This window comes from Danio rerio, chromosome 5 (assembly GCF_052040795.2).
Source record: "Danio rerio strain M-AB ecotype USA chromosome 5, GRCz13ab, whole genome shotgun sequence".
Classification (NCBI taxonomy): Eukaryota; Metazoa; Chordata; class Actinopteri; order Cypriniformes; family Danionidae; genus Danio; species Danio rerio.
The window spans coordinates 56,034,925-56,047,500 of record NC_141025.1 but is presented as its reverse complement, the minus strand read 5'-3'; the positions used below and the strand labels follow the sequence as shown (position 1 = coordinate 56,047,500).

The following is a 12,576-nucleotide window of genomic DNA, read 5'->3' as shown; positions in this document are numbered from 1 at the left end:
TATGCATATGTGTGTGTGTGTGTGTGTGTGTGTGTGTGTGTGTGTATTTATATCTCATATTATAGACAACTAATCCTGATTATACACATGTATTCCACATACTGTATACTGTCTGGCTAGTGTATTGTTCCCTCTATTTCTATGGTAATAGCGCTAACACCTCCACATTCCTGCCCATTATCACCTGTCCCTTGTGCAGCAAGCAAACAAAGCCCAGAAAGACAAACATGGCCAGTATATTTTATAGAAGATAATATACTTTTAGTTCCTTTTAAGATCACTGCCCACTTTCAAAATGTTATAAAAAAAAAAATTCATATTCCAGAACAACCCTTGTTATTATTTTACAATAAATTTAATTTGAAACTCCAAAAATTGTAACAAAAAAAGCAGTTTGAAGATCATAACAGCATATTCTGTCATCATCGAATTACCTTCAAGTCAGTCCAAACCATTACGTTTGTTTCAGAATACAGAAGTTATTTTAAAGTAAAACCTGAGACGTCTGTGTCTCAGTTATACACATTAACCGAAAAAATCTTTAATGCTTCAAAATGTTTGTGAAGAGATCCAAAAATAATGAATCGAGCTGTTTAATTTTAATAAATTGTATTTTATTCATTAAATAGTTAAATAATAAAAATAAGGAATACATTTTCTCGAGTGTTATCTACTATCTTAAAACAATTACAAAAAAGTGGGGTTTTGCACCATAAAAGAACCATATTTAGTGAACAAGTTCCTATACACTACCTGACAAAAGTCCTTCTGTCGATCCCAGTTGTAAGAGCAACAAATAATAACTTGACTTCTAGTTGATCATTTGGAAAAGTGGCTGATCTTTTCGATGAATCATCTGTTGAACTGCATCCCAATCATCACAAATACTGCAGCAGACCTACTGGTACTTGCATTGACCCAATATTCTCACAGAAATCAGCCAAGTTTGGTGAAGGAAAAATCATGGTTTGGGGTTACATTCTGTATGGGGGCGTGTGAGAGACCTGCAGAGTGGATGACAACATCAACAGCCTGAGGTATCAAGACATTGTGTTGCCCATTACATTACAAACAACGGGAGAGAGCAAATTATTCAGCAGGATAGCGCTTCTAATACTACAGCCTCCAAATCAAAGCTCCTGAAAGCAATGAAGGTCAAGTTTCTCCAGGATTGGCCAGCCCAGTCACCAAACATGAACGTTATTGACCATGTCTGGAGTATATATTCATTCTTTTTCCACGGCACTATGACTTTTTATTCTATACTGTACATTATTTCTTTTAAGTGACAAGAATTTTGTCTAAGCAAAGTCAGACCTTACTGTCATAAATAAATAATTAAAGACCATGCCATGGTCAAGTGTTATTTTGGTAAGCTTAGTTTAGAGGCCTTTGCCTTTCATATAAGCCACTTCTGATACAAAATGATCAACTAGAAGTCAAGTTATTAGTTGTTGTTTTTTTAAACTTGGATAAGCGACAAGACTTTGTCAAGTAGTGTAGTAGTGTACATCTTTTTCCCCATAATAAAAATACCTTTTGCAAAGTGAAAGTGTTTTAAAGTCAAAGTTTCCTGAAATCACTGATGCCAAAAAATATATTTTTTATTTATAAGATTTTGGTAAAACTGTAGACACAAAAATTTTTTTTTTTTTTTTTGGTTTCTTTAATTACTTAGTGGTAATACATACGCACACAAAGGAATCACTTACATAATTGTCTTGTTCTTGCTGGGATGAACAAAGTGTTTCAGGACATTCTTTTACGAAATAAACGTGCCTTAAGCAAAACAGCAGCAGCAAAAATGGGATGGCAAGCATAGTGGTGACGATTTAATTTGCACCTTACGTCAAGCGGTTTTGAACTTCATTATTATGGAGGACCAGGAGTGCTGGTTAGAAAAAAAAAAAAAAAAATTAAAAATCAATGTAAGAATTGAATCATTAAATGTGTTTAAATAAAATACATTTTAAAAGAAATATAATACACAAATAAATGGACATTTAAATGTGGCAAATAGAGAGAGAAAAGCATTTGTCAAATGCCTTTTTAAAAAGCTAATTAAATTGTGCATTCAAATGCATTTTAAATGGATTACAAATATACGTTTATTGTTCGATCAATCAGCGTTTTAAAACAAAAAATTTAACATTTAGAAAATTGTCTATTTATACATTTATAAAGTTATTTTTAAATGCATTCATTTGTATTGCTTTATTAAATGCCATTTAAAAACACAATTTAAATAAACACATTTAAATATGTCTATTTATTTGTTCATTAAAACTATGATTTATTTATACACGTTTTAATGCTTCAATTATTACCCTGATAATTTGTTTTCTCATGCTATTTCTAAGTGACACTCCTGGTCCTTCAAAAATTATTAGACATGTTATCGAAAAACAAATCAACACAATATGATTGCAAGATTCATATTAATAAACTGAGTAGTTTTATATATGGATTTAATTTCTTATGTAAGGAAAAAAAAGACTCTGAACTCTCTGAACAACCAAAATTATACTATGTATTTACATCATTCCAAACTTTTCTGGCTTCCTTTTTTTCTGCAGAACACAAATGTTATAGAAGAATGTTGGTCAACTAATTTGCTTTCCATTTTCTTGAATATGGAGGGGGGGGGGGGGGGTGGGGGACAGAAAACAATAAAAGCTAGATCTAAAAAAACATATATAATAATAATAATAATAATAATAATAATAATAATAACAACAATGAAAATAACAACAAAAACAACAACAACAACAACAACAATAATAATAATAATATATAGCTTTCCAAAAAGAAAGCAAATCAAGTTTGGAATGACAGTGTACGTACAGCAGTGTTTCTCAACCATGTTCCTAGAGGACCACTAGAACTGCATATTTTGGATGTCTCCTTTGTCTGACACACCCATTACAGGTCTTTCAGTTTCTGCTAATGAGATGATCAACTGCATCTGTAGTTGTGAGCAGAGCTGGTTGTCCTCCAGGAGCGTGGTTGAAAAACACTGCTGTACACGAACAATTCATGGGTATGCTATACCTTTAATTGAAGTCAGAGATGAAAATGAATGTACCATTAATGATTTACATTTAAAACCAATATGATGAATTAGACCTATGCAATATAAACCTGTGAAATGTCTTTACTTTTCATAAGCATAAATGGCACTGCAAAAATTACATATACATTGTGTAGATTAATAATTGCTGAGCCGTTTATTAAGCAAACAAAACAAAAGTGGAAAGTCATTGTGAAACCACTTTTAAAACCTATTATTACTATTATTATCATTATTATTATTATCAAAATGTCTGGAATTTAAAGGGATGGTTTACCCAAAAACGAAATGCTTTTTAATGTACTTCCCCTCAGCATTTAAGACGTGACTTTTCCTTCAGTAGAACATTGAAGAAGATGTTTAGCTAGCCAATGGTTACTGTTTGAGAGCCAAAGACACAAAAACAGGCAAAATAAAATGAATACTTATGGCTGCTGCTGATACACTAATGTCTGGAACAGAAACAATCATACTGTCAAAGAGAAGGAACATTATTTATAATATTATGACCTTTAGATCCACCTAAATATAATATTAAGCCACAACTTCATTTGACTCTGAAATTGCTGGTAGATTATGAATCACCAAAGACCACAATTTTAATCTAAAAATCTTCTTTCATGTTCTACTTAAGGAAAAAGCCAATTACATCTACTGATTCTAATGACTAATTCTAATTGACTAAATCATTTTTGGGTGAACAATTTCTAAAAAACAAAACAAAAAAAAAAACGAACTTTTCATAGCCCGAACAAAATACCCTCTTCATTTTCAGCATGATTAAATTATATACAAGCAGTTCCCAATGAATGTACACTTTGCCAAAATCATTATTTATGAATGACAAAACTCTAAATGTGTAATGGCTTCACATGTACATATCGTTACACATTCAGACTAGCTGTACAAAAGATCTCAAGTCTGGAGTCTACTTAATTTTCATAAGACAAATGGCTATTTAACAAGGCCAGTGAGAGAACTCACGATCAGCTGAGATTGGATCAAGGCATCAAGTTTACAGTGTATATATTTAATTAAGACCATACTCAAACTATGATCAAATATTTACAAAAAGTAAAACACTTTAACAAAACCCTGAAAGGGGGAAAAACTCAAGTAAGGCCTTTTGAATGTGAACAGATTGTGTTGGTGATGTGGGTCTAGTGTGTTTGTTGGTGTACTGTTGCTGTTCAGTCTGTATGAATGCAGATTGAAAAAGGTTTATAAAGAGTGTCAGGAGCACTTGGACAGAGCAGCTCTATGGTGGGAGTGATGGTGGATCAGTGAGAATAAGGCTGTTCGTCAGGCGATTGAGGAAACAATGTGTAAATGTAGAGAACCTGGAAAAGAGGAAAAAAATGAGAGTTTAAACAAATGTGCTGTGAATAAAGTTTCTAATATGCAACATTATCACGCTAACTTTATTACTATAACAGCATTATTACTTTTCCTCATAACAACAAGTAGATTTGTGGTGTTTAGAATATTGTCCCAAAGTGTAAGCATTAACATTTTTTTCCTTTAATTTGAAACAACTTGGAAAAACTCCAAACTACATTTATTTATGCCTGTTTTTAATCGAATTTTTGGCCACCAAAAAATATGCCATCTTCAATTTTAGACCAAAAGACAAAAACTGCAGAGAACAAAAGTCTATGCTGCACCACACTAGCTAGCATGGATTCACTCACTCTCCAAGCCATAGTAATTTTGCGTTGTGAAGGAGCTTTCACACAGGATGAAGAAAGAATTGCTCTATGAAACCCATTTGTTTCAATGGCTTACTCCACACAAAGGCGGTCTGTTGCTGCACTGAACAAAGGAGTGGTCCTCAACATTTTAATCACCACAGAACAGTCAAGGATTGTCAATTTTACGGCGTTTGTAGGTTGCTAGGAAACCATCAACCATTTTTTTTCTCATTGCGGCAGCTCTGATACAAGTTTTATTTACGGAACAAAAAAAATCTGCAGGAAAGGACTGCATTGTTTGGGTGTTTGGTGTTTGTCTAAGATAATTAGTCTAACCAAAATGTGTAAATTCCATACAAGCTATAGCTGATCAGTCAGTTCTTGTTACATGACTTTCGGTGCATTTATTCATTGGGCACATCTGGAAGGTCCGAGAGTGTCACGCCACTTGTTTGCGCAAGCCGCACACCTCCATTGGAAACAACATACTTGTGTGAACTCTAGAAAAGATGGAATATGCAAACTGCCACTAAAAGGCTGCCGTCATTTGCGATCTCCAGCAGTTGATCTTCTTGCATGCCACAAAGTTCTCAATACTCATAACTCAATATCCACTCAGTGGATAGTCTGCTCATGTACGTGTATACGTATCCCACAGGTGAGTGGGCTTGACAAACCACTTGTAGGAAACACACTTTCATCTCTCTGACACTTTAACTGATACAGTTTTTGCACGTATGCACCAGACACTTTTCTATAATCACTCCATATCAATATAAAATCGCTTCACACAGGCGAGTAGGCTTGACAAACTACCTGTAGAAACACTGTTCTCTCTCTAAAAAAAACAAAACTTGTTATATATGATTAATTCGCATTGTTGTCTCAGAAGTCTACCCGAAACCCATTTTACAAGGTGCCTTTGTGAATAAACAATGCCTCCAGAGTTACGGGACAAGACAGCTGCCTATGCTTTCGGATGAGCCTATGAAGTATACTTGTTCCTGCTGCTTGCAGTATCATTACTGCACTGTCATGGCAACACTAGTAAAATAACGCCTCAACTTGTTCACGGTCATTAAAATGTGCCTATTTTATTGGCTTGTGTTTTTAAAGTAAAAGTAATGTAAAAGTTTTAAATATTTTATGCTAATATTTTATTAAATTTTATGATTTAATAAAATAACATTAATATTGCAATGTATTTTCAGTTTTGGCCCAAGTGCATCCAGAATGTTTGATTTTAGTTTCAGCCCAGAATTTTCATTTCAGTACATCCTCAGTTCACATGAACTTGTTTTAAGTACCAATTTTCCATTAGGATTCTCCACATTATTCTGTTCTCTTGTGCATTTGTCTTTTGTGGATGGTCAGCCTTTTGGAGCATTGAGTTCACAGAAAAATCCCATATTTAAAATGACCAACTTCTTTTTATGTGTGAAAGGGGTGGCCTTCATCTTAATTTGGCCTTCATCTTGAAAAGCTGTTGTCAGACTGTAAGTCACTTCAAAGTAGCTCATCATCTTGGAAAAGTAACTAAAAACTTTGAAATTTAACTGCCAGTTAAAGGGCTTGTTCACCCAAAAAATAAAAAATAATTTACTCCAGCCATACTTTTTCCAAACCAGTTTGATTTTCTTTGTTCTGTTATACACATAAGAAGAAATAACTTGTAACCATTGACTTCCAAACTATTTACAGTAGCATTCTTTAAATATCTTCTTTTGTGTTCAACAGAATACATAAAGGTTTGGTAGAGTAAATAGTAAGTAATCAATTCCTTTGTGTGAATTAACCCTTAAAATAGGGTTGGTAAGATAATTGAGGAAATTACCACTAGATACTCTAATTTTCTTCTGTGTCCTTTTTATCATATAATACTGTAGCGCATAATAAACCTCAAATAAGACGAAGTACAGACTGCAAAATACTGTAGGCTGTTCTCTAAATGAAATCTTTAAAAGTGCAAAAAAAGTGATTTGTTTGGTGTGTTACCTCGTGTTGTTCAGAAGAGGATGGCCTCACTGCTGGTCTTCACTTCAACATACGAGGTGAAGCGCTTGAGGAATTTGGGATATTCTCTCTTGGCTACGGCTCGCAAGACTGACGCAGGGGCCCAACCACCAGGATTTACTTTAGGATTACAAACACAGAGTAAATGTCACATTTTATACGATTTATTTAGTAAAGTAAATTTACAGTCTAAACTCTGATGTATTTAGACCAGGGGTGGCCAACCCTGTTCCTGGAGAGCCACCTTCCTGCAGATTTATACCAGAACCAATTAATTAGGACCTGAACACCACGTGATAATTACAGGCAGGTGTGTTTGATATGGGTTGCAACTGAAATCTGTAGGAAGTTGGCTCTTCAGGAACAGGGTTGGCCACCACTGATTTAAACAGTATAAATGTATGATTTTTAGGGACAACTGATATTTCCAACAGTTCCTTCACTCATAAAATGGCTGATGGCTTAACACTTTTCTTTTGTGATATACAAGGGACTTACAAATACAATAAATATATTTACTTAGAGCATATGGGATAAAAAAAAAAAAAAAAAAACAGTTTATGCTATCATTGCTGAGTTGAGCAGCTTGCATTTACCTTCTTATTGCTTACTAAACCATTTTTGTTATTTTTTTTATTACAAATAACTTGCTTTAATAAATTACCTTAATGAAAATAAAATGAAAATATATTCATCATGAGCTAGTGGCTAAAGCAATATTAGTAATGTTTGTGTAGTTCATGTTAACTGGTCACTTAAAGAAAAATAATTGATCAAAAATTTTAAAATTTAATAAAAAATACTTTCTACATGTTTATTTTGAAAAATATTTACTTTTAACATTATGTATTTAAAATGTTTATTGATAATACTGAATTTACTTCTGCCTAAAAAAAGTATTAATAACTTTGAGGCAGTTGTTATACCCGTAACTGTTATATACTTTATTACATAAACAGCTTAAAAAAGAATCCACTGACACCCAACTTTTGAACATTAGCATATACACTTTTAAGAACCCTGCCGGAAGATTAGTTTCTTTCTGTTTTGTTTTTCTTTTTTTTGTAATTATATGTATTTTGTGTGGTAACCACCATTATCGCACTGCTAGACTCACCATTGGCGACATATGTGATTTTACAGATGATGTTGTCTCTGCTGATCTCTTTGTCTCCCTCTGGTGGGCTGATTAGTGTTTGACAAATCATGGCTACGTTGATTTTGGCACGAATGCATCTAGTAGAAGGCTGGAAAACAGAAAAAAGTAACCTGACGTACAATTTGTGTGTATATGCTTGCAGTAAAAAGGCTATATGACATCAAAAATGGCTTCAAAAGCAGGAACTCACTGGATAACCATCATGATCCACTGAGAAGTTGCAGACCAGCCAGGTGTCTGGATCGTTCTCATTGGTGGACAGAATTTTACGCATAACTGACACATAAAGCACATCTCGTTGGGAAGCAGGCCACACTCTCTGTCAAAGAGCAGAAAAGGAAAAAAAAGGATATATAAAATTATTTTAGAAAAAAGCACACAATAAGCAACATGTTAGGGTACTCAGATCAGGCCAATTACTGGAAACATTATTTACAGCACTGCTCCAAAACATGCTTTTCTGACTGGACCATCATGCACTATTATGACACTAAAAATGATCCAAAATGCTTCAGCTTATCTGGTCTTCAATCAGTCCCTCCAGGACATTGTAAGACTTTGTTCTGAATTTTGCAGCCTAAAATAACTGATTTTGCTGTGGCTTTATTTAAAAATTTCGGCAATACTTAAGGCATTATTTTGTGTTGATTTGTTGTAAAAAAAATATCAGAGACAAAAGTCTTTATTGTATATATTTCTATTACTCCTTCACCCAGACATTGGGTTCTGTAACTTATAAAAAAAAAAAAAAAATCACACTTAAATTTAAATTGTTGTTGTTTTTACAGACAGTTAAAGTCAAAATTATAAGCAAAATTGTTGGGGTATTCAGGAGGGCTAATAATTCTTAATTAATATTTAAATTAAAATACAAATACATAAATCTGAGCAACAGCCATGAGTCAGTTGTGAAGACAGTCCTTGCTGCAGCCCGCAGCTTAATAATGTACTGGACAAGGTTCCCCATGTAATGGACGATCGCCTACACCTCCTCTACCCTAAAACCAACAGTCACAGTAGTATGGGCGCTACCTTAGAGGGTGGTACAATGTCTACTATGAATTGGTACAGGTCCAGTACGTCATCAGGGCTACAGACTGCACCGAAGTTATCTTGTTTGCTTTGGGTGAATCAGTGTCATGATGACGCCATAGTGTATTTCAGATACATGAGACATACTCAAAATTTTGGGGAGTTTTCTTGATTTTGCAATAAATTCAACAAATCACAATAAATAAATAAATAAAATACTTTGCCAAATCCTAGAGGGACTATTTAATAAACCCAAGAACGCCCGCATAAAACGTCTCTTTATTTCCTTGTATTGGCTACCAGTTGAAGCTCACATCAAACTCAAATTATTGATGCTTCCATACAGAACAGCCTCAGGCTCCAAACTGTCACAGGCTAGAAGCTACAGATCTATTCCCTTTCAGAAGCCTGCAGTTGATCAGTGAGTGATGAATTGTGTTACCATCACAGAGACTCTAAAACACATTCCAGAACCTTTTATTTTACTGTTCCTGACTGGTGGAACAATTTTTCCAGTTACAGACAGTCTGCAAAATCACTGTTAACATTCAAATGGCAACTAAAAACTTCTTTCTTCAATGAGAACCATGATCTTATAATAAAAACATATCTGTAAATAAATAAATTAAAAAAATAGTAAAATAAAAACAAATAAATATTGTGAATCGCTTGGATAAAAAAGCAATGACTAAATGCTAAATGACTGAGTGTGGAACAGCAGTTTTTCCTGACATAAATACTTTTATTCAGCAAGGATACATTAAATTGATCAGAAGTGACTTGATTAAGACTTGACTGTAGACTTGATTAATGCTGAAAATCGCCTTAAAATTTGGATGAATTATAACTGTTAAATCTATTTAAATTAAAAAACATAATTTAATTAATTTAGTCCACACAAAATTATATTTTAATTAAAATATAATACTAAATGAACATTGCATCACAAACCTTTACACTTTATAAAGAATGAAATGCTGAGAGTTAATTAAATTAAAAATTAATTGCATAAACTGCTGTTTTTGTTTTAAAGTTTACTTTTTATTAAAAGTATTTTTAACATTTGTTTCTCTAGTGTGTTGCCATGTACCATGATGTTTTTTTGTGTATTCTACCTTACATAAACTTCTACAGCATGGAAATTGGGTTGTTGGTCTTTACAAGTGAAATCTGGCAAGACTCAGAAGACACTTAAGAAAGACTGTTCAATGGTTGCTAAAAAAAAGAGCTTCTGTTGAAGCAAATAGTTTTTTTTAATAAAGGTGTATGACTTGTACCTATGTACTATGTAAATAGCATTACTAATATTCTACCTGAACCAGACAGAAAATGAGACAGAATGATGATTTGACAGCACATGCTTGCCTTTTACCATTATCAGAATGATTTTAGTTCTGTCAGATCAGAAAATTAAAAGAAAGTAGATTTAATATTTATAAGCGACTACTGTAGATTTCGATTAATAATCAATTGGAGCATCCATATAGTGTATAGTAAAATATTATACCTTCAGTGTTTGGTGAATGATGCACGCTTGATCTGAGAGCGTCTCAACCACTTGAAAGCTTTCAACAGTAGCTATAAAAAAGGAATATAGTGAATATTTTTTACATATTTTGACATGATATAAAAAATCGTGCATGTGTATATTTAATTACATAAAGATCTTATACAGATCATCAAAAAAAACTAAAAACTTTGAGATGAACATACTCTCCCAATCATTCCGATAAGCGGTGTCCCAAAAGTAGTGGCAGACCTCATGACCTGTGACTCCTTTGACAGCATGAGTGGCTTTAAGAGGATCCAGAACAATGCCGTTCTCCTCCACCTCTCTCCTGTACACCTGCAAAAACAAATGTTTCTTAGTATTAACAATGGCCAAACAGCAAACAGACCAACATATTCTTGAACAACAGCAGCCTCTAGTGGAAAAAAACTCGACTATGAAGACTAGTTATTACTAGTTAGTTAATAGTCCTGCTGTGAAATTGTAATTCTTTTTCAAGCATTTCCCAGTGAAGTTTAACAGAGATTTTTTCCTAAATACACTTTAAACATAGTTGTTTAAATTAATTTCCAATTTTAACCAATTTCTTTTGTCTTAGGCATGATGATGGCATATATTATTTTACTAGTTATTTTGCAAGATACAAGCATTCAGCCTAAAGTGCAATTTAAAGGCTCAACTAATTATATTAACTAGGTAAGCTAGGTTAATTAGTACACACACACACACACACACACACACACACACACACACACACACACACACACACACACACACACACACACACACACACACACACACACACACACACACACACACACACACACACACACACACACACACACACACACACAAACCGGCCACTTTATTAGGTACACCTGTCCAACTGCTCGTTAACACAAATTTTTAATCAACCAATCACATGCCAGCAACTCAATGCATTTAGGCATGTAGACATGGTCAAGATGATCTGCTGCAGTTCATGCAGAGCATCAGAATGGGGATGAAAGGTGATTTAAGTGACTCTGAAAGTGGCATGGCTGTTGGTGCCAGATGGGCTCGTCTGAGTACTTCAGAAACTGCTGATCTACTGGGATTCTCATGCACAACCATCTCTATGGTTTACAGAAAATGGTCCAAAAAAGAAAAAGATTTCCAGCGAGCGGCAGTTCTGTGGGCGCAAATGCCTTGTTGAAGCCAGAGGTCAGAGGAGAATGGCCAGACTGGTTCCAGCTGATAGAAAAAGAACAGAAACTCAAATAACCATTTGTTACAACCGAGATCTGCAGAAGAGCATGTCTGAACACACAACACGTCCAAACTTGATGCGGATGGCTTACAGCAGCAGAAGACCACACCTGGTGCCACTTCTGTCAGCTAAGAACAGGAAACTGAGGCTACAATTTGCACAGGCTCATCCAAATTGGACAGTAGAAGATCGGAAAACCGTTGCCTGCTCTGATTTGCCTGTTCTGCTGCAGTATTCTGATGGTATTCTGATGGCTACATCCAGCAGGATATTGTGCCATGTCATAAAGTGCAAATCATCTCAGACTGGTTTCTTAAACATGACAATGAGTTCACTGTACTCAAATGGCCTCCACAGTCACTAGATCTCAATACAATAGAGCTCCTTTGGAATGTGGTGGAACAAGACAGCTGACAAATCTGCAGCAACTGTGATCATGTCAATATGGACCAAAATCTCAACTAATACTTCCAGTTACTTGTTGAATCTATGGGGTCCAACCCGGTTCTAGTAAGGTGTACCTAATAAAGTGGCAAGTGGATGCCATGTTTTTAAACATTTTTTAGACAATGTTTGATGGATTGACTCTTATGTTTAAATCACAGCAAATGAAAACAATTGTTATTTTAATGAATGCCGTTTTCTATTCTAAGATATAACACAACGGCTTCAGAAGTCACCTTTAAAGGTCAATAAACCTCTCACCTTCATATCTCCTTCTTCAACAACCAGTTGCCAGTTAGCATCTCCACCAACATCCTGTAAAGAATACGTCATGTGACTGTGCACCATCTCCTCAACCTGTGAACAAAACCACCGAGAGGTCACTAAAAGTATACAAGACAACAAAAG

General features: G+C 34.5%; 1 protein-coding gene across 2 annotated transcripts in view; it reads right to left on the bottom strand.

Annotated features, from left to right (window-relative positions):
* Nucleotides 1-3,204: 3,204 nt before the first annotated feature.
* cert1a (ceramide transporter 1a) overlaps nucleotides 3,205-12,576 on the bottom strand; it is a 51,081-nt gene continuing 41,709 nt past the window's right edge. For both annotated transcript variants that reach the window (NM_001017914.5, NM_001281872.2), the window contains 7 exon segments: nucleotides 3,205-4,410; nucleotides 6,757-6,894; nucleotides 7,892-8,021; nucleotides 8,124-8,252; nucleotides 10,473-10,543; nucleotides 10,679-10,811; nucleotides 12,430-12,525. In NM_001017914.5, the coding sequence (NP_001017914.4) occupies nucleotides 6,767-6,894; nucleotides 7,892-8,021; nucleotides 8,124-8,252; nucleotides 10,473-10,543; nucleotides 10,679-10,811; nucleotides 12,430-12,525 (687 nt within the window). In that variant the 3' untranslated portion in view covers nucleotides 3,205-4,410; nucleotides 6,757-6,766.